We start from the raw sequence: 24,110 nt of genomic DNA on the forward strand, positions 1-24,110 counted from the left end.
CATGTTTAACCCCGCGGCATTTTTGCGCCTGTCCCAAGTCAGGAGCCTCTGGCCTTTGTTAGTCTTGTATTATTTTAATTTTAGTTTCTTGTGTACAATTTAGAAATTAGTATGGCGTTCATTATCACTGAACTAGTATATATTTGTTTAGGTGCCAGCTGAAGGACGCCTCCGGGTGCGGGAATTTCTCGCTACATTGAAGACCTGTTGGTGACCTTCTGCTGTTGTTTGTTTTTTATTTGGTCGGGTTGTTGTCTCTTTGACTCATTCCCCATTTCCATTCTCAATTTTATATATATATTAGTTATTAAAGACTACGCAGGATGTGGCAAATGTGTATGTAGAATTGATAGCATTTTATTATGCAGTTTATATCGATGGGTAAACAAAAAAATCATTTCACTTGTTTTATAAATAAAGTCAGAAGAACTACATATGAAGAAAAAACAAAATTTAATGTTTGCATTTTCGTAAAAATTCTTTTTCGAATTTCTTTTTCACGAATATTATGTTTACTTATTTGTTTTTGCAATCGAAATTTATGTTTTACTGAAGTTAAAGTGGGTTTATTCTTTTTTTTAGTTAAATTATTGAATCTTCTGCTTGTTTTCAATATTTTTGTGCAGCATTATCATTTGTAATATGCCAGTTCCAGGAAACGGTTTTCAGACGAATCTGTCATGTGATTTCCATCACCACATTACACAAATAAAATTGAGAATGGAAATGGGGAATGTATCAAAGAGACAACAACCCGACAATAGAATAAACAACAGCAGAAGGTCAACAACAGGTCTTCAATGAAACGAGAAATTCCCGCACCGGGAGGAGTCCTTGAGCTGGCCCCTCAACAAATATATACTAGTTCAGTGATAATGAACGCCATACTAATTTCCATAGTATACATAAGAAACTAAAATTAAAATAATGCAAGACTAACAAAGACAAGAGGCTCCTGACTTGGGACAGGCGCAATCATGCGGCGGGGTTAAACATGTTTATGAGATCTCAACCCTCCCCCTCTAGCTAATGTAGAAAAGTCAACGCATAACAATACGTACATACGTACGTAAATTCTATTCAAGAGAAATTCAACAATTGTTGAGCAAACGGGTGAAAAAGTTAAAAAAAAATAAGATTGTCACCCTCCCTCAGTTAATCAAGATAATATATTTACGGAACAAAAATTATTTCTATACCACTGTATAAAATGACGATTATGAAAGTGCTGGGGTCTTTAAATAGAGCAGGTATACAAGCGCGCCTTCTATCTGGTAAACTTCGTCTGCGATCGAATATTCAATTTCTTCTTTTTTGAAAGACTCAATTATTTTCGGGAGTTCTTTTGATGAAACACATTATAAGCTTAAAAAATCGGAATCAATGGAAAATTGCTACTTTGGTTTGAAAACTATTTTACCTGAAGAAGGCAACAGGTGCAATTTGCAGAGACATGGCCAACAACGAGAATGTCTCAGCTCAAACCCAAACAAAACAGAAAAATAGACCATTTAAAAAAAATCACCATATACCTCATCACTCACCATTGTGTATGAATAATAACATCATGAACGAAGTTGAGTCGCACAAGCATCTAGGGATTGTTATAAATGAAAAGGGTAGCTGGAATAATCATGTAAAATGTTTATTGATAAAGCTATTCGAAGATTAGCATTATTCCGAAAGGTAAAGTTTAAACTTAAAAGGAAAAATTTAGAAACTATTCATTTATCTTTTATACGCCGTCTTAGAGTATGGGGACATTGTCTGGGATAACACACCTGAATATCTAAAAACATCTCTGGTAAACTTACAACTAGAAGCAGCAAGAGTCGTTACAGGTGATACTAAGATAACATCGAGATAGTTGCTGCACGATGAACCGGTTGAGAATACTCACCAGTCTCGGCGGAATAAACATAAGTTATAAAAATTTCACCAAATCTTTCAGAGATTGTCCTGATTATCTTTCTGTATTACTTCAAAATCATAGGCTACATCTACACGACCACTTAACTAGGGGGTCTTCAAATTTACAAAATATATTATACATAACAAACTTTTACCAAAAATCATTTCTACCAGCCGTTCTAAACCCTTCGAATAATATTGTATTTTTACTTAGACTGTAGAAGAGAACAGCTATGTATAGCAAGACGCAGACTCCAGAGTAGTGAAATAAAGAAGGATACACAGTTTTGTGATGTTTCTGATGAAATAAAGTTCAGTAAAGCACTGATCTAGGTGGCAGATTGGTATAAGTATTGACATCATTGGTCTTTCAACATAGATGCTTTGAATTTGAATTCCACTTTTCCAAGTGAGTTCGGTCTTTATTGACCTCAAACTTCGAAACAGCGGTTACGTCCTCTTTACTACGCTACGTTGACTTTAATGATAGTTTAGCAAAGCAACGTCACCACTGTTTCGGTGTTTGTATTGACCTATGATTACCAGTTATGCCGAATGTCGATGGTTCTCTTCCGGGCTTTCTCGGCTAACAAAAACTGACCTCCGTGTTTTAACCGAGTGTGCTGAAAGAATTGTTTTAAAACTATTTGTCATTTCGTATTAGATTGGTCTTCTATTTTGATTATAATGGCACTGTGGTGAAGTCAAAACTAATGCTGACTTAATGACACATAAGTTCGACAAATAAGCAAATGCACTGCACTAGCAGCAACCATGCGACATAAATTTGTAAATGTTGACACATAAATTATTTTGATCTTTATTTCGTTTTGATAGTATATTAGTTATGCAAATGTTGAAATTTGAATAATAACACGCAGCTATGCGACTTTTAAAATAATTCATGATGATAAAAGACCCAAAATAACAATACCTGCATGCCAAAAAAAGGAACCTATCGTGTAGGGTCAATCTTAATGTTTCCTTTAGACTGAAATAATCACATAAACTAAACATTAAACTATGCAAACGTGTCATGATGTTTATAGACTATAACTGAGTCAGCGGAACCAATCACTTTCCAACAAATTATTGACTCCGCTAGATAACTGACATAAAATCAGGAAACAGAACGTTTCTGCGAAGAGAGACAAAATAAACAAATCATTTAAAAATGGTTTAAAGACTAAGACCTTTTATGAACATCAAAAAGAACATGTTGATTTTTGATTTTTTTTATGGATTATGAAAACAAATGTCATACATATTGAACTGCTTGAAGATACAAATTTGATTCGCTACTCTCTATACTCTCGTTTAACTCATGTTTATTTCCTTTCGTTGTCACTGATGAAAATTTGTCATTCAATTCGTCAATATATGTTTGAAATCTCTTGTCAGTGTGTTGATATGGTGGGTTGAATTGCTTTTTTTCTTCATCTTGTTTTCTGCTCCATATTGTTGTGTGTTGTTGTGGTAAGTTTGGTGCACTACTAGTTTTAGTTGTGTGATTGTGATTTATGACAGAACCGACCTGTCTTTGTAAACGTACAGATCCTTGAAATGGTAAATCAGGGGAGATAACTGGTTGACTTTTAACATGGTTACTGCCTAACGATTGTCTTTCTGGTTCCACAAAAGTAGGTGGAGATCGAGGTATTGTATTACTATGGAGATTGTGCATTAATGGATTCTGTGAGGTATGACTAAAGGATCCTTTGAAATCTCTTGCTAGATTTTCAAAACTTGGAAATCTTTGAGGCAATGAAAACTCTGTTTTTCCAATAGTTGACGAGTCGCTTTGGCGACGATAACTCGATGATCTCTTACCACTGCGTGTGTAAACGGTTGGACCTCTTGATAAGATAAATCCTGATGACTCGTCATGACTGTTAGAAGTATCTAATTGATTAGATAGAGTTGGTTGAAATGAGTGTTTATTTGTTGGTTGGTTTATGTTTTTAGAACGAAGAGGTATTTCAGGTCTTGGAGTGTCATAATCAGCTACTTCAGTATCTAGTTGCTTATCGAAAAGTGTATGGTCTATATCTAAGAAAGGATCCCTACAAAATTAAAGTTATTATTTTGATCAATGCATCTTTTAGAATTGAGAAAAAAATTTAGTAAAGCAAGAAACTTGATTGTTTGAGATATCAACTTATCTTTTCTAATAGCTACATACCTAAATAACTTTTATTTAATGTAAACAGTCTGAAATATCGTGTTATATATTATGAATTCTTGTAAGCGCAGTTTACTTCGCATATAAGTAATAATGCAATAGTAGGTGACAAGTTAAAGTTGAAAATGAGTATACTAACTAAAACATTGAGGCAAATTTAATTATATATTTGATTTTGATATATATTTTCCTTGTTTACCATGTATTAATTTATGGCGTCTTTTTATCAGAGTTTTAAATTATCAGAAACAAAATTGTAATCAAGTTATGAATATAAGAAGAATTGGAGTACACCAACCTCACAGCACAACAATATTACAAATAACCATTTTCATTTACTTACCCCATTTGGCGTGATATTATATTTTTAAGCCACAGGGCAGATGGTCTCTGTGTTCTATCCCGATCCCAACACTTAAGTAATATTCCATATAACCAATCAGGGCATAGTTTGGGTCTTGGTGGCACTGCTCCATTATATAAAACATCTAGAAGCTGGAATGAAAATTAAAAAAATGAAAATATTTGTAATCATGCTACTCTTACTAACAGAATGATTTGAATAATGTTATAACTAAATAAAAATTCTTTTGTTTTATGTTAATAATGATTCTTACTTTGATATTTATTTTATTACGAAGTGTATCATCTAAGCAGTAACATTACAAGAATTCTGAACTCAGAGGAATATTCAAAAAGGAAAGAGTATAATCAAATGGCACTAGCAAAAGCATAAACACATCAAACTAATGGAAAACAATTGTCCCTGTCTTGGAACATGCATTTTCTTATGTAGAAAATGGTAGATTAAACCTGGTTTTATAGCTAGCTTAACATCTCGCTTGTGGAACGGTTACATCCAAATTCATTATATTGAAAACGATGAGTGAACATAACAAACAGACACAATAGGTAAAAATGCCTAAAATAGGAAACAGTAGTCAACATTGGGTTATCCGCTAATTTATAGATAATAAATTATGTTTGAAATCTGTTTAGTTAAAAAAAAAAAAAAAAATTTTCAAGTAAAAATAGTAGATGTATTAAAAAAACGCCATAGATTAAATGACTATGCTTCTTAATTTAATTTTTTTACGACGTACAAAAACATGTATCTCTGATCTTTTCTGGAAATTATTAAGCCCACAGCGTTTCTATGTGTTGATAACATTTCGGGTTTTTTTTTCGCTTTTAAAATTTCCTGCACATTGAAGTATTGACAACCGTTAAATAGTTTGCTGCTGTATTGATGGTATTGTTTTATATATTATCATAAATATATCGCGTCCTTTTTATATGGGATAGATATGCGGAGAAAAATAGTATACTAACTAACATAATACATAATCAGTCCAGTTTGTGAGGGGAATGGACCTGTCAGTCATTTATATATTTAAGTATACAGTTATTTATCATCAACTGTTTTTTTGCTTCTCCAAGACTGTTTTTTCTTAATTGTACATCAGTTTTTACTGAGTTTATAATTCAATGTAACTTCAATCATAATTGATACTAGGCTTCCTGAATGTATTTGTAATATTTTTGATTTATCTTTTACTGACAGAAATATAAATCTAAATAAATGAATAGTTGTGTTTTATTCAACTATTTTTAGTAAAACTAACCACATCACTTTCAACGTAAGCAAATGGAGCACAGTTAAGTTGATCAGCCATCGGGTCCTGGCTATGTATATTTAATGCAGTGTAGAACTCATATACAGTCATAGCAAAACGATAGACATCACTTTCGTATGAATATTGTCCATGCTGAAGAACCTCAATTGGATTCCTATGCATCATAAATTACATTTCATCACATGATAGTTTAGCATATTATGGCATATCAATTGTTCAACATATGCAGACAACTAAATAATCGATTAAATGGTTAAGTTTGCATATTTTGCATAACAGAATCAAGTGCATATTTTCTGTGATTTACAAGTAAACTGGAAGATGTCTTAATAAGTTCAGGTAATTTCTCACGGTCTTAGATATAGACAATAGAATAATTATCTAATATGTCTGATTACGAAGTTTGTCCTATTCAACATTGCAAAATGTAACCAAGTGAGGATTTGCATGGAGGATGCTGCCTGCATAGCAGTTTACACAAACTGGAGGCTCGAAAGAGCCTGTGTCGCTCACCTTGGTCTATGTGAATATTAAACAAAGGACACAGATGGATTCATAACAAAATTGTGTTTTGGTTATAGTGATGTGTTTGTACATCTTACTTTACTGAACATTCTTGCTACTTACAATAATCTCTATCTATAATGAACTTGGCCCAGTAGTTTTAGTGGAAAATGTTAGTAAAAATTGAATATAAAGGACATTAACTCATTAGGGGGTCAATTGACCATTTTGGTCATGTTGACTTATTTCAAGGTCTTACTTAGCTGTACATTATTGTTGTATACAGTTTATCTCTATCAATAACAATATTGAAAAAAATAACAAAAAACGGCAAAATTTCCTTAAAATTACCAAATCAGGGGCAGCAACCCAACAACGGGTTGTCTGATCAATCTGAAAATAGCAGGGCAGATAAATCTTGACCTGATAAACAGTCAGTCAGATTTGCTCTAAATACTTTGGGTTTTGAGTTATAAGTCAAAAACTGCATTTTACCCCTATGTTCTATTTTTGAGATGATTATGGCCAAGTTTGGATTAATTTGGCCCTGTCGTTTCAGAGGAGAAGATTTTTGTAAAAGTTAACAGACGACGCCGGACGACGGACGCAAAGTGATGAGATAAGCTCACTTGGCCCTTCGGGCCAGGTGAGCTAAAAATGTAGTAGGTACACGAACCCGTTATCACTCGTTAAAGAGTTCATGCAATTTGAAAAATTTTGGTGTGTTGTCTTGTTTACTATCTTTTTGTCGATTTCTCATATTTGAACATCACAAAACTACTGTTGCCTCAAATTCATGATAAATGATTTTACAGTTATTGGTGAAAACACATATCTTTGAAGATATGATTTATTTTGTTTTGCTTTCTATGATATCCATGTAAATCTGATATTAAATATTTCAAAAATTAAAATATTTAAGAACAATATAATTTGGAATACACAGCAGAAATATAACCATATTTTTTCATATATTTAGAGTTCTAAATTATTAACTTCTTGATACGTTTTGCAATAATTGTTATTCAAATATGTACTAACTTATTTAAAAAGCTAACACATCACTCACCATCTTTTCCTGTCTTGATACATAGACCCAAGTAAACAATCCTCAATTCCATCGGATTCATCAAAATGTAATACTCTTCCAATCCTTGGCAAAAATACCTTTGATGATAAAGAAATAACTTATTATATACTTATGTTTTAAAACAAAATTTAGGTGATTTATTTTGATATTTTGATATATTGTCTGAATTGGGGCCTTGAACTGTTCACATTTTAATAGGCTTTTCTATTTAGTGCCGATATGGTCTGAAACAGCTCTTCAATTATGCAGGTATACGTATTCTTGAATTCTAATATTTGTGAGGAAAAATCATGAAAAACACTTCGTTATTTAAAAATGTTTTTTTTCATAGATATATGCACTTGAAAAATCAAATGAGATAACAAAAAGAGTAACACTAAACCAGCTATGAATATTGGTTCAACACCAACAAAACTCTTGCTATAAGTAGAATTAGTAAAGAAACTTTTTTTTGTTTCTGTCTTTTGCACCTTCCAAACAAATGAAAAAGTAAGATAACAAAACAAACGAACTCGGAGATAAATTTAGCACGGTAAGTCCTAAACCAAATGCCAAAACTAACCCTTCAATCCCATCAACCGAATGGATATCAACAATCAAATTCCTAACTTGGTACAAGCATTTCCTCATGTAGAAAACGGTGGATAAAACCTGGGCTTATAAGGAGATAAACATCTCACTTTTATACAGTTGTATAAAATTCCATTATATTGACAACGATGTATGAACCAAATAAACCGACATAGTAGGTAAACATTTCAGAAATAGTTGAACAACAGTCAACATTGTGTAATAATCTTAACCTTTATAGAATTAACAAAATATGTAACAAGGAACATAAAAAGGCATAAAGGCAAAACAAAATAGTTAAAATGAACATAAGAATTCAAAAATATACCATGGCACAATCACACAATGACGGGATGTATAAGTATGGAAACACGTCATATGTGACAAAGAAACACAAAAAGTCATATAGACGAAGCACATTAGCAAAAATGAAAGTCAAGAAAAACAAATTTATCATTGCACAAAATCTAAATCTACATCGGAAAATACGTATACAATGTAGTTACCTGTTTTGTGTCGTCAGAAACAAATAAATTTTCCGCACAAAGATCTCCTAAAATGAAATGTCGGCGATGCATTCCGGAAATAAAATGTGCAATTTTGACAACTATGTGAATGAAATCGTCTTTGGTTGATGCTGGATTTCCATGGCGATGTTTGAAAGGATGTGTAAACGCAAATTCTAATAGGTTACTTCCTCTGATTGTCCTGTATTTCTGCAAGATTCATGAGTAAATGTTATTATTTAAGACTTGCTCGTGAATACTCAGTAAAACCGCTACTGTTTTTGATAAACAGGTACGTACAATTACTTTTACATAACAATAAGTATATGTTTTTTTCGCAAAACTTATCTTCTTAAATTAAAACTATTTCATTTTCGATAAACTCATTGAAACATTAACATTTTCATAATGCTATTAGAACTGTTGCCCCATGGTTTGTTGTTTCTTTCTGTGTTTTAGAAAATTTGTTATCTATTTTTAAAACAAACTTAAGATTGACTATCTTTCCTAAATAAATAGTTATCACACAGATAAAAAAAAAAAAAAAAACGTAAAATAACTTACCAAATAAAATGGAAAATTCTGTTCCTGCATTCTCTGGCCTGTTTGTGATAAATGCCTTTCTGGAGAATCGTATAAACACATTACTTCTTTATATGTTTCCTCGTCAATATTTGGTAAAATTCGAAGAAATTTCAATGTAACTGGTTCTCGTATGTCTAGAAATCCAAACTAGAAGAAAGTAAAATATTGCCAGTTTATCATTTGCATCCAATCAGCATTTTTTCTCTCGAAAAATCGCTAATTTTATGCTTTACCACGCAAAATGAATGTATTGAAAGTCGGATTTGCATGTTGTATGTATATTTGTTAAGATTATAATCAAAACTTCAAACAAACTGCTATGTATTTATCCTTTTACTTATCATTTGCGTTTTGAATATAAAAGATAGGCTTCTACTGTCACTGTTCCTCTCCCTCCTCCGCTTCTTCCCACCCAAGTTATTTTCTTTTAATTAGTGTCTTGATTCTTTTTTATTATAACTACATTGTTTATTGATTATAAAAAATTTCAGAAAGAATTTGTACACCATTGTGACACCAAAAAGTCGGACAGCAGCACATATATTTACTAATAACTATTATTTTCTACTCACTAGGTAAGCAACGATATTTGGTTAAAATTAATTTTCGTTAAGACCTATAACATTTGATGCGACTGTCATACAAGTGAGAGGTTTAGCTATCTATAAAATCAGGTTCAATCCACCATTTCTACATAAGTAAATGCCTGTACCAAGTCAGGAATATGACAGTTGTTATCCTCTCGTTTAATGTGTTTGAACTTCTGATTTTGCCATTTGATTGGGGACTTTCCTTTTTGAATTTTCCTTGGAGTTCAGTATTTTTGTGGTTTTACTATTTATAACTGTTTTAAAATTATCACTAAATGTTAAATTCAATGTTTAAATTGTTAATACTGTCATTTACTGTAATTATAATGAAAAAACAAATATCATACATAACAAAAATTACCCTTTTGAGGATTCTAGGTTTATCTTGTGCTGTCAAATCGAGAGGACTGATAGCAAGGCTGTTACTATGCAATCTCTGACTAAGTCGGGTATTCACATACGTATGTCCTGATATTTTCGTAGCATCTAATATAAGGAAATTGAAAATGAAATTTGTTGAGAAATTATGTACATGGATTTCTCTATATGCAAAAAGGAGTATATAAACAAAAAAAAGCAATAAGGTAAAATTTTAGAGGGAGAAAACGGTTTATGTACAGTTAAAAAAATGTTTGATTAAATTGTTCAAATATTATCGTTCTTTTTTTGTACATAAGTTAGGCCGTTAGAATTCTCGTTTTAATTGTTTTAACTTTGTCATTTTGTGGTCTTCTTTTATAGCTCGGTATGGGCTTTTATCATTCTTGAAGGTCGTACGGTGACCAATAGTTGTTAATTTCTGTGTCATTTAGTTTCTTAATGAGAGTTATCTCATTGGCAATCATACCACATTTTCTTTTTATATATAATCTGTTGCAATCGGTTAGATGGGATACGTGTTGCCAAGGCTTTAGTTTTCTTAGTTGTGTATTTTATATAGTAACTGTTAGTTGTCTTTTGTGTTGTTTTTCTTTTTACAATGGCGTTGTCAGTACATTTTAGATTTGAGATTTTTAATGACCCTTTGGTATCATCCGCCTCTCTCTTGAAAGAGGATAAGCTCGAAAAGATCGACACAAGGCATAAAAAACAACTAAAATGAAGGCAATAGACACAAAGTACCGCTATAAGTGTTCTCGCAGTAATTGAAAGCTATTTCAAAGATAAAAAAACCCACGTGTATGAACATTTCACAAACTGTCCGACCGTGCAATACCCTCATGGATAGTCCAGATATTTAAAAACCACCATCATCAACAAACCGAAGATTTCATTTTATTTTCCGTTGGTCGCAATCGAGTTATTTATAAGTTTTTTTGATAAATAAAAGGTCTTGCTTTGCAGCAGTAATGATTTATGGATGACTTGGACAACTATTTCTATACTTACTAGTTGATCCACCGTGGATACCTTTTAGCTGATAAATCAGTTTTGGAACTTCCTAAGGAAAAAGATACCCTCTCTTAATTTGAGGTATTTGATGCAGCATAAATGTAATAATGTAACAGTAATACACGTACTAACAAGATACCATTGAGATGGGAGCCATCTCTGTGGGCCCCGCTGTCAATAACGTGGGGGTAAATAAGTTGTATGGATAATCTGATATGAAGCATTATTTGAAGTTATTACATAGTCTCATGTGTGATTTTATTCTAAGATTTTAAGTTAAAACTGATAAATATTCTCAACTTACTTTCATAGTATAATAGTGATATGACTGCCTGATGTGAACTCATTGTTGACTACTCTAAGGTGACTTCTGGATATATGGATTGATGTTTGAACAATATGTTTAAAGGTGCTGCCCAATTGATATTTGTCACATATTTTTAGAATTATGCCTTCAATATATTATGACCCACCAAAAAAGAATGCCAATTAAATGTTAAAAAAGAAAAATTGCTGAGGGGCTTCAACTTTTTGAAAAATATGGATTTTACTTTAAGAAAAATATAACACAAAGAGCGGACACGATCTTCACCACAGGACACGGGGTTGTCAACTGAAACCAAAGTTTTTTTTACCTTGACCTTTGACCTAGGAAGTTGTACATACATCATGACACGCCCTCTGGTGGTGGTTAAAATGGTTGTCAAGTATAAACTTTGAAATCATAACGGTTATTTAGATATGGAGCGGACACGATCTTCACCACAGGACACGGGGTTGTCAACTGAAACCAAAGTTTTTGACCTTGACCTTTGACCTAGGACGTTGAACATACATCATGACACACCCTCTGGTGTTGGTTAATAAATATGTTAAGTATTAAATATAAAATCATAACGGTTATCTAGATATGGAGCGGACTCGATCTTCACCACAGGACATGGGGTTGTCAACTGAAACCAAAGTGTTTGACCTTCACTTTTGACCTAGGAAGTTGTACATACATCATGACACACCCTCTGGTGTTGTTTAAAATGGATGTCAAGTATAAACTTTGAAATCATAACGGTTCTCGAGATATAGAGCGGACACGATCTTCACCACAGGACACAGGGTTGTCAACTGAAACCAAAGGTTTTTTTACTTGACCTTTGACCTAGGAAGTTGTACATACATCATGACACGCCCTCTGGTGGTGGTTAATAAACATGTAAAATATAAAGTATGAAATCATAATGGTTCTCTAGATATGGAGCCGACACAAAGTTAAAGTGTTACCGACGGACGGACGGACAGACTGATCACTATAGGGCGACCCGCGGGGCCCTAATAAAAAATGTTGTGAAAAATTTCCTATCAAACATATTATCTTAGCTGTATTTGGCAGACGTTACAAATGTAACAGAAGAACTTTCTACTATATTATAAAACATCGAAAAAGTATGTTCTATATATATATAATATAAAACAATATTGTTGAAATTGGATTATCTTGAAGGCTGAACACTTCATAAGTCGAAACCTGAAGCCATGACGTTGTTCATAACAGATATATATTTAAAATCAAACAAGTGCCACGTTGATATAATAGCAAATAAGATAACATGAGGTAAAAATCCGCTGATAAAATTTGACAGTAGCCAACATTTTTTCAAGAGAAGTTCCCATGTAGAACTTTTTAAAACCCCGAATCTACTATTTGCACTACAACATAAATCAATGATTTTAAATTCTTATGTTATATCCCAAATGAAGGTTTTATCTGTATTTATACAGTAATATCATGATAATGGCTATTCGACCTTTCAATACTTTTGATTCAATTTCTTTTCAGTCAAGTGCATCACAGACCAGAAATGTGCAAATAATGCAGACTATTTATCTATGTATCTTGTTAATTTATAAAATAGCTTAAGCTTTATTTTCATATCAATATTAGAAATGAAACAGTTTTTCACAGATTAATTATCTTACTATTAAAAACTTACAATTTCAGGATTTCCTTGATTCAAATCCAGTTGTGGCAATTCTTGACTTTGTTTTGTGTCGAGTGGAACACTGATTTTGGAACCTGAAGAATTGCATTGAGACTTAATAATAGTAGTCAACTACCGGTATTATTTATTTTGTGTTTAATTAAAATTAATGATATTATCCTCACCAGAAACTCGGAAAATTCGTAGTATGAACTAAAAGGCTTAAGGAGACTACACACATACAAGATCAACTTGTAGGAGTGAAAAAAAATATCATCTTTTACAAAAGAATTAAAATATAAAATATGAAACATAGAAGTACACTAAATTTGTATTACTAGTATACAAATACCTTAAACATGAGTAATAATTTGTTCCACATTGCAGAGGTATTGTAACTTTTGTCATATAGCGACGTGTTAGGCGCCTTTAAATTTGTACCACGAGTGTACCCTATGAATATTATTCCAGATACACATGTTTGTTTCATGCTATGTACCAAGTAGTTATTATACGTTTGTTGCACTCAACTTGTGAGCAAAGGCTAGTTCGGAAGAATTTTTCCTGCTACAACTACAAACCGATATCTTAAAGAGTTAGGGAATATAAATGAAAATAACACTTAATGGAATTCCTGCATCTGAATCAGCATGAACGCTTTTAAACCTTGGGATGTTTGATAACGTACATATATAAATGTAAGGAGCTGTAAGTGTACATATATGACCAAATTAGGCCTAAAATGAATAGCAAAATTCATTAAAGATAAACTTCGCCTGGTAGAATATTATTTAGAATAGCAGTCGAATCCCATCGCAACCTACAAAAGATAGTGCCATGTTTTAAAAAACAGACGTAAGCAGGTATATTGGATATCGGACATGGAGTCTTCACATGATTACAACCAGGCATCAGATACTTGAAAAACCAAACATAAGATGTTCTTAGAAGTAGCTTGCATATGATCTTACCTTGATCCTTGAATTTTTCGTCGTTCAAGAACAATCCAATTTTTGTTTTTATCGCTGAAATTTTCGATCTATCGCTTGGTTGTGTTTGTGTTAACCCTAGTATTGCATTGTGTACTTCGTTCGGGATACATGGCCACTTGTACAACTTCAGACGACTGAACAATATCTTTACATAAAAGAGGTTACATGTTACTTGTGCTATCATAATCTTGAAATACAATAGTATACCCAGAGCAACATATGATAGTTTTGTTTAGTGCTCATCTTCAAAATTAGATGTTTATGTTCATTTCAATTTTGTTCTGTCATTTTCTACATACATTTATCAATATTATCTTGTAAGCATCTATGGTTTGAACCCAAATCATCCCAAAATAAAGCCTCATATTTTCCGTGCACAATATGTTGAAAAATGTAATACTGAGATAATTTTGTATCGAATGGAATGTTAGTGTATTTGATGGTATTGTAATGTAGTTCCCTCGTTCGGCGCTTTACACTGCATTTCTTACCAATGTTTTATACCTCATGTTATTAGAATCATTAATAAAACATATATAACTTCTATGTAAATTACTATAAAAAGCGGATTTTGCATTGAATGTATGAGTAGAATCTTCTCATTCAGTCTTATTTTCTAACCAATGCGCTAAAATATTAAATTTTTTCAGAAAATTTAGAGCAAAACTATTTTTTTTCAAATACATATTTATATTTTATTACAAAAAAAAATATGAATATCATGTTATGCTTACGTATTCTAGTATTTGATCGGTTGGAGTATTATAAACCTCTGTGTAGGGATGACATCCACGAGTAAAAACTTCATACACGATATTACCAAGCATCCAAGCGTCCGTCCGTTTGTCAAATCTATCTTCTAAAATACTTTCTGGAGCTGACCAAAGGACTGGAATTCCTACAACTTCTACAGTATAAATTTATTCATTTTTATCTTTTTGAATTTTTAAAATTAGTCAGGTTGTTTTTAATCCATAATTAATTGTATTCTGGTGGTTACAGTAAGTAGAGATAACGATTGCTGAAGGTTTTTTTTTTATTAATACAAGTTGTTTTGTTATTGTTTAGACTATAGTTTTAATTATTGAGTTTTGCATACGCTTGTTTTATATTTTTTTGATCGTTTTTCATTTATTGCCATTGCATATATTCAGTTTGTTTTCGACTTACGAGTTTGTATACCTCCTTGGTATCTACCACCTGCTTTCTACCATACTCCGCTACATATTCGTGTGAATTTCCCAAGTAATTTACCATATTGTTCTGTATCATGATATCTTGACAATTTTCCGTATTTGAGTATCTGATAATGATTGAAGTTATTACATAGATCTATTTTTTACAACTTATTTATGGAACAATTTTATGAACTATCGGAGTGTTTTTTCTGAGTATTCTGATTCCAAATTTGAAGAAAAATATTTTGATCAGACATAAGGGGAGATATGAAGTCTAGTAATTGTCATTGAATTTAATTGAATTTAGAAATAAGCTTTTTTTTTATAATCAAAAAAATAATGAATAATGTGATGCTTGCGTGGTACAGAAAGAATTCAAGAAATATTGTTTTTAAAAGATTGTTTTTTCAACTAAGAGGTACTTTTTGTTATGTGTGTGGTTTGTACCGTGACGTCTAAAAAAATCCCCTTTTATTCCTACATATATTAGTTGATTTAACTACATGGATCATGTTTCTATAATGTCTTTATCACATTTTTATGCTTAAAAATTGTTTCTCTCGTTAAATTTATTTTTATGACTTTTACTGTCAATTGTCCGGTTGAACTCACAAGATAAATATTATATACATTACATGCACTTGTTGTTCAATTGTCTCAAATTTAACAACTGATTATTGATCGAAAGTTATTGAACATAATTCAAATACCCGTTTTTAGCTTTACCTTGAATTTTATTTCTTTTGCATACCGCAGAACGACATCACTATTACGAGCTTAACGTTCTATATCAAATTTGTTTATGAAAAAATGTCAAAGTTGAGTTTTCATTGGTTTAAACTTTGCTTTCTTGAAGTATTTTAACGATTAAGATAAAGAAGGAAATGAATATTTTGAAATAGTATTTTAAAATGAAGGTATGTTAAATGATTCTAGAATACAATTGTTATCAGTACTCATTATTTCATTAAAAAAATATATAATTTTCGGTGACTTTTTTCTTCTTTTTTTTGTAATAGCTGGTCAGCCATCAAAATTTGTGAATGTGTCTTCAACGACGTTAAACAAATAAAAAAGACATTATCTAAGTTATTTACCTGATATATTGCTAGTGTGACTTGTGGCAAGACTGAAGTCGTGTAAGAACACCGTTCTTCCCTGGTGTCGTATGCTAAATGCTGAGCAGGTTAAATTTCTATGAATGAATTTGTGTTCATGTAAGAATAGCACAGCTTCTATAATGTCTAAAACTAGTTCTAAAAGTCGATGCGTCTGTAATTGATTTTCAACATGTCTACTGTTCAATAAATAAGTTAATAGATCGGGGTCTTTTGACTTTTCAGTCACATAAAATAACGGAATTGGACGACACTGGAAAGCAAACAATTGAATTATGCACCGATGGGTTACCCCTTCATGCAACGAATGGAGAACTTGTAGTGCACTTGTGTGACGATCAGTTTCATACTTCTTTGATTTCCGTATATACTCATCCACGTCACCTTTCGAGAGTGCGTTGAGAGTCGGTAAAAGCATGTGCATAGTCACTATGGTAGAGTTGGCCAGTGTTGCTTCATAATCCACCCACTCAGGTTTAAAGTCTTCGCCTAGTTCAACACTACTAATTCTTATTTTAAAATTGATAGGGTGTAATTTTAAGCTTATTGTTTTGACAAACCTTTGTCTAATTTCATATGATTTTACATCATGTTTACGTAATAAATATATGATGTTGACAATAATTTGTTGGCTGCTACTTAATAACAAGGGTTCTATCATGATCAGTAACCTTTTACGTAGAGAAAGTCCAATTCTGTCATTGTCAAGGAAAAGATTCAAAATTTTTGCCAGTTTCCAACTCAATTGAGATGGTGTTCTTTGGAAGTCGATATCTGAAATAAATTTTATATTTTAGTAGTATGAATTCGTTTTTGTCAAGTAAAATTAAAGCCATTCTTCCAATGATATTGTTTTAAACCATTAATTTCTTCATAAAAGCCTTATACTTTTTTTCTGTCTACTTCTCTATTACAAACAAACGTCTTGAACAAAATTATAATCAAATTATTTGTGTTTCAAACAATATTCTGAGCAGTGGCACAAAACATGTTCTTGAGAAAGGGATACAGATATTATGTTTTTTGGTACCGGAATTTGTTTTGATATAATCCTTAATACATTTTTATCTTTCATTTACATCAAATGCAACTTTTCCTTTCAACGCTTACATTAAAACAGTCAAACATCATATAAACTTAATTATATCTTGAAGTCAATTCAAACATTTTTCAAACTCTTTTCACATGGATTAATATTATGTGAACAAAACATATATAACAATATAATCCTTACTGTCCTTTTTTTTTGACAAGGTTCACAGAATTTATCAATAAAAAAACGTTTTGGATAGTGGATGGAGGCCAAGGTTAATTATACCAAACACAATTCAAATTATGGAAAAAATTACCAAAATTGACAATACAAGGTAAATACTGTTTATATAATTGGTCATAGCTTGATACATTTTAAAGGAAGGTTTCAAAACAAATATGTTTTGTCTTGATAGTATTATCACAAGTATTTCTACGTAAAATTTGTAATTTTTTGGTCCGATTTTAAAAACATAAAAAAATTAGGACCAATTTCAATCGTTATCCTTATCCAATTGTTATACAATTTTTAAAGCAAACGTTCTTCATTAATCGATAACAGAAAATTAATGATAATAATCTTACCTATATCCTTTCCTAATCTTAATAGTACTGTTTTAGTTACAAGATGAAGGACTGAAAATAAGACATCATTCATCTTTTGTTTTCGTCTTGCTTTTCTCAAGAACTGGCGAATAAGCTGATCGAAAAATTCTATAATTTCCATGTCCATTGTTTTCATTACCTTAATAAAATACATCCAGACAGTCTTGAAAAAAAATCTGCTATTGATCAAAGGAAAATGGTAGTGCGTGCAGTCTCCAAAATATATATAAGAATTGGCAAAGTCATTGTATTGATATGGGAAACCCCAAAAATGTACAATAATACTTGATCTTAAATTGTAAAAGCAGGCGCACAGGTTTATCTGTGAAAGTGTTTTTAATTCTGTCGATTGATACGGTGCTTTTTGTCCGATAATTTGGCTTTTTGTTCAAAAGTTTTGCTTTTTGTCCGTTGCTTTCGGTCCGTGTTCCGTGTTGCTTTTTGTTCGATAATTTGGCTTTTCGTTCGACACTTTTGCTTTTTGACAGTTGCTTTCACTCTATTTTTTTTTCTTTTCGATGATTTCACTTTTTATTAGACCTATAAATGTGTAAAAGTTATATATTGATAGAACCATAGTTCTTCTGTCGCAAAACTGGCAACCCTAGTAAATCATAATTATAGTCGAGCACATAACTCACTATCTAGTGATACCTTGATAAACTACTTTCATCTCATAGCCACCCATGCCCTAAAATTTATACAAAAATGTGAAGATTTTTTAATGCTGTGTTTCTGTTGTGTCTTTGTTCTCCTCTTATATTAGATGCGTTTCCCACCGTTTTAGTTTGTAACCCGGATTTGTTTTTTTTCAATCGATTTATGAGTTTCGAACAGTGTTATACTACTGTTGTCTTTATTTAACCCCGACGCTTAGTATTATACATGCCGGTCAAAAGAAAGGGCTCTGCAATTAAACAGTTGTCGTTTGTCTGTCTATCGAATTTGTTTTGAATTTCGTCTATGAAGTACCCTCTGCATCATTTATTGTCTTTGTTTGTCTTTTTTAAAGAAGAATAATTAGTCTTAAATGACAATGTTTTCCTTTTTTTGAAAATCATTAGTTACATTTTTGTCAACTTACCAGATTTGCGACGAAAGCGAGGCATGTATACTGTTCGAGGAAGCACATGGTGTTTTGAAAGTCTCGTAGTATGCGAATTCTATTTTCCTGAATCATCAACGCATCTTTTAAGTTTCCAATTTTCAATGACGTTGAGATTCCAACTCTTGTTTTGAAATCTACAAGGATTACCAGAAGTGAATGTATCAATCCCGACAATGCATCTTTATTCCCTGATATATGATTGGCTACTAGGCTTCGCAGAGATTGTTCTGATTCTGCGCAGAATGATTCAATTTCACATTTTACTTTCTCATCAAGCATTGTTATAGTCAATGTTGACAAATACAGCATTGAAATAGTCTCCAGGACAACCGGTAACAGGTTTATCATGATATGAGAGTCTCCAAAATTAGCTTTCACTATTCCTATTAACCACTTTGCTGCTGTAAAGAGATCGTTCGCCCGTAAGCATCTGTTCATTATATTGTCTTCTAGTTGTAAATGATTTAAAGTTACTATGATATTTTCCTGGATGTTATAATCTGCAATCCCAAGTAATGTTATCAAGCCAAGATAATCCGAACTCATACGTAGCGACTTTAATGTGACATTCTGTATCTGCTTTATCAATTCTTTCTTTTCTTCTTCTCCAACAATGTAAAACCGTCTTTTTAGATTGTCTAAGGAATCAGTACGTACCAAAACTAATAAAGAAATATGTCAGCTATTGTAAGTAGTTTGTTTTTGATGTCTTGTTACGACAAAAGAAATTACTTCATTAATAACGTTTTAATATAATGTCTTAATGTAAAAACAGTTATCAGTATCTTTCGATCAGTTCTTATGTAGCAGAATACTAAAGTCAAACTCGTTTTTGATATGTCTCGTGTTGCTAAATATTTTATGTTCTCGGTTGTTTTGTAAATCAATGTTTAGATAATAAATGGTATTGTGCTGAGAAGTAGAACTCACATTGAATATTAAAATATATAAAAAGAAAACGCTTTGATTATTATTCTTCGTCTACATATTTATGTGTATTGTGCAATTTTTTATACATGTATGAACGGTTAATTATTTTCTCATTGGTATTTTAAAACCTTTTATGTTTTTTTTATTATTACAAAACATAAAGTTTTGGTAAAGAGACGTTTGCGGTCTTATTTTGAAGTGTGAATCATAGTAACATGTTTCTTTTCTTGATTATCCATATAGAAAAAAAAGCCTTTGGATAAAAATTGGATTCTTTAATATAATATTTTATACAATCACAGTAACAACAAAAATGCATTTTATATTCAATCAATTTGTTCAAATAAAGGAATAAGAAAGAACTCATACATGAACGATTTCGCTTTGTATCAGTTATTTGGAGATATTATTAGTTTCTAGTTTCGGATTACATCAAAAGTTCATTGAATACGGATACAAACACTTCCGTATATTTTTGCGTAATAAAAGACGATTTTTCATCACATATAAAAGTGATTTAAACACCTAAATTTCGATATGCAAGATTTATTTTTCATCTTCCTGGAAGAAAAAAGAAATATAATATAGAAACTAAATTTTAGAATATAAGATAAAGGTCACTGTATCTGTTTTCATCTAAAACTGGGTTCAAAATGTAAACAATTTGTACTATTGTGGTTAATAGGTTAATAAACATATATAAGTGAAAACCTATTTTTGACACTTACAGATCTTACTTGATAAGTTTCTTATTTGTTGGAAATTAATTTTTAAAATTTTAAACCGCAAGAAAAAAATGAAATGAAGATTACCCGTTCTTGGTTATTTTATTTCACAAAAACTCTGTATTTGTTCAATTTACAGAAATATTCGATACAATCAACTCCCCAAAAATGTAAATAATTTCACAAGGCTATCTACTCCTTTGACAAGACTAAAGCCTCTTTAATACAAGAATAATTCAATACTTGCACTGTTTTCAAAAATTGTATATAAATCTTTGAAAATAGAGTAAAAAAAGGGTTGTGCGTCAACGATATAGCAACACAAAAACACAAAAAAAGCTTATCCAAGAAACTAATGTATATAATCTTAGTTTATATTCTAAATGTTTTCTCTTACTAGTATTCTTAAAACATATAATAAGGGACAATAACAAATCCAAGATGATAGCTTCGATAGATGTTCATTAGTTGGCGGCTGAATTCATTTAACAGTGGCAATCAACTATAGGCTAAATGTAAAACTGACTAGAAAAAATATGAAGGGAAGGAAAGCTTGACTCCTGAACACTATATAAATACAGATTTAGTGAGCGTGCCTGTGTGGTAAAATTATACCTTTTTTATAATTCCATCACACGAGGTTTACATAGTTACTCTTACCAGACGGGAAGCAAGCTTTGGCCAAAAGGAAAGTCCCTCTATTATTCTCTCCTGGTTCTAATGTAGACGAATGAACGAACCCAAAATGTGAATGTTTGAAATGCTTTAGTTTCTTATAAGTTCCGCCAATACTGTTGACGTCATCATAATCTGATGAGTGTTGTTTGTAGATAAAATCTTCGTGTTCATCTCTCTTACCAGAAATAGTTGTTTTTACGTAAGATGCGATAGGTTCGGCATCAGTTATCTTAAACATTTTGAAATTGTGGAATATTTGCTTGGTTTGAAGTCCATGAAGATCACCAGAAATTATCACCTTATTACTTACATCCTGTAAGTATCTCTTGATTTTTCGAATGTTTTGTTGTAGATGTTTGCAGATAACAAGAATGATGAAATCTGATTGTTCGACTACTCTCGGCACTTCTACATTTAGAACGTCTGCTTCCACTACGAAGTCTGTAGTTGACAAATCATGTTGCTCGATAGACAAATGAAGGTTAGAAGCCCATGTACATCTGTCTAGCAGAAAACATCTCATAACACATACTTGATGAGAATCCGTATTTACGTAACTTGTGCTTTCCATTGTACTATCTAGGCATGGTGTAGGTCTAACCTCGTCAGATTGCCCATCTTAAAAGAAATATTTCACACTGAATATTCCACTATAAAAAAAACATATCCAAACCAATTTTGTTAACAAATAGAAAAATACATCTTACAATAATATCAATCCCAAGGTAAACTATAAGTCTATTGAATTAACAGTTCAAAAATATATAATTACACATTGCATGTAAAGCGTGAAGAATAGTTGAATAGGTAAGTATTGAATTGTTAAATGCTACGATTTGTTGTTAAGTTGTCAGATATAACCAGGAAGTCGTAGTTCGTGATTTCAAAGTATATAAAGAAATTAAATAGATATATACTTACATGTAATTCAAAATGGCCTTGGTTAGACTGTCCGTTATTTTAAAGTATATAAAGAAATCAAATAGAAAAATCATATAGATATATCCTTACATGTAAGTCACAATGGCCTAGGCTAGGAGATATTAAATATTGTAGTAATAATATTCAATGCATTGAATGCCACTATCGTTTTAAAACATAATGGAGGAAAATTTAATTTATATCTTTTTATAACTATGCAGTATTTCACCGAAGTATTTATTTACTCTTACGACATCCGTACATCACTCTCTCAAGCGAAGAAGCGAACTCTTTTCTAGGAAGTCGTTAACAATTAAATGGTTATATACATGGTCTGTGATGAGAAGGAGTACGGATTCGGGTCAGTGAATTAAAAAACTGAAAAGGATGTGTTTCGAGTTACTTTTTCTCGCAACATAGAATTGAGAATAGAAACTGAGGATGTTTCAAAAAACAACAACCCGTCCAAAGATCAGAAATCGTCCTATTATGACCACCAAAAGATCACAATTTGCTTACAAGACCTTTAAGAATATATTTTTGGAAGCAGAATGCTAATTGGGGAATAAACAATATTGCTCTGCATTACGGGAAACCAGTTTCAGTACTGTTTATAACGAAAGGTTGACCTGAATATGCATGAAATATTTGAACATTGACGTTAAGCAACCAACAATCAATCAGTTTAACAGGGAAAATAATATTCTTGTAATTAATAACTCTCGAATTTCACCTTAAGAGTTTTAAACAATTAATACATCACATATTTAGTACTGCTGATTCTTTATACCAATGTTCGCGACAGAGTATATGCATACCAGTGGCGTATACGTAATGGCGTAATACATTTGTGTTTGTTAGTTTATTGTGTCACTTTTATCATGCTTTAATTATTATTGATCTACCTTCAAAACCCACCGGCCTTCAAAGTGAAATCTCACATTTCTTGAAAATTAAGACAAGCATTCGAAATGGCAGAAATCCAAATTGCAAAGTTACAACGATAAGGATAGAAATAAAGTCTTGAAATAAATTTGCAATTACTTAAATATTGTCGAGTTTCCTCTTTTGTCAGTACAAACCTATTATCATATCGGAATCCAAAGAGCATTCTCCTGGAATATAGAGCATGTATTCCTTCTCAGCTTGGTCATCATCAACACTGATTACATCGGGTTCTGTTAACTCGTTTGTATTTGGATGTTTACACACACCACCAATAGATGGTACATTGTTTTCTTCAGTTTCGTTGTTTCCATTGTTTTTTGTAGAATTTTGTTTCTTCTCACGTCTGCGCGACGCTCCTTCATAATTGAAATTGGCATGGACATAACTTGCAAGACTGTCAACATCAGTAACCGGAAAATGTTTGAAATCTTCGGTATTTTCAATCGATGTCTCTTTGAAATTTCCAGCAATAACGGTTTTGTTGTTTTTCAAGCACTGTAGAATCATGTCCAACTTTGACTTCAAATGGTCACAGTACATCAAAACCACATAATCGGAACGTTTTGAAATTACCAAAAGGTCTTTGAAACTAACCTTGTCGATAATGTGTTCTGTTGGAACGAGATTAAAATTTTCAAAGATTGAGAAAACATTTGAAATAGGAATACAGGAATCTTTCTCCGGACATCTCAAAAATAATATACTGCCCTGATCTATCTTCGACATAGTCAAGTTTGATTAAAGTCTGAATGTAAAAGAAGAGCATATAGTTTGTAAACAAAATCATAATGTAATTATATGGTAAACTGATGTTCCCATATTTTGACTATTTTATTGATTGTGACTGTTTATTTAACGCATCATGTAAATGTAACGGAATTTGATGAGACTGTTATTAAAGTGAGAGGGTTAGCGCTATAGAACCAGGTTT

General features: G+C 31.7%; 1 protein-coding gene across 1 annotated transcript; it reads right to left on the reverse strand.

Moving 5' to 3' along the window:
- Nucleotides 1-3,149: 3,149 nt before the first annotated feature.
- Nucleotides 3,150-21,986, reverse strand: LOC134721119 (uncharacterized). Its single transcript, XM_063583875.1, has 15 exons — nt 21,293-21,986; nt 18,954-19,639; nt 17,849-18,008; nt 16,211-17,005; nt 14,670-14,842; nt 13,915-14,080; nt 12,956-13,038; nt 10,965-11,016; nt 9,937-10,061; nt 8,965-9,132; nt 8,401-8,610; nt 7,304-7,401; nt 5,719-5,884; nt 4,437-4,588; nt 3,150-3,974 (listed from the first exon to the last, which is right to left on the reverse strand). The coding sequence occupies exons 1-15, from the start codon at nt 21,879-21,881 to the stop codon at nt 3,170-3,172; spliced, it is 4,428 nt and encodes a 1,475-aa protein (XP_063439945.1). The 5' UTR covers nt 21,882-21,986; the 3' UTR covers nt 3,150-3,169.
- Nucleotides 21,987-24,110: the final 2,124 nt, after the last annotated feature.

The sequence above is a fragment of the Mytilus trossulus genome, chromosome 6 (assembly GCF_036588685.1).
Source record: "Mytilus trossulus isolate FHL-02 chromosome 6, PNRI_Mtr1.1.1.hap1, whole genome shotgun sequence".
In the NCBI taxonomy this organism is placed as follows: Eukaryota; Metazoa; Mollusca; class Bivalvia; order Mytilida; family Mytilidae; genus Mytilus; species Mytilus trossulus.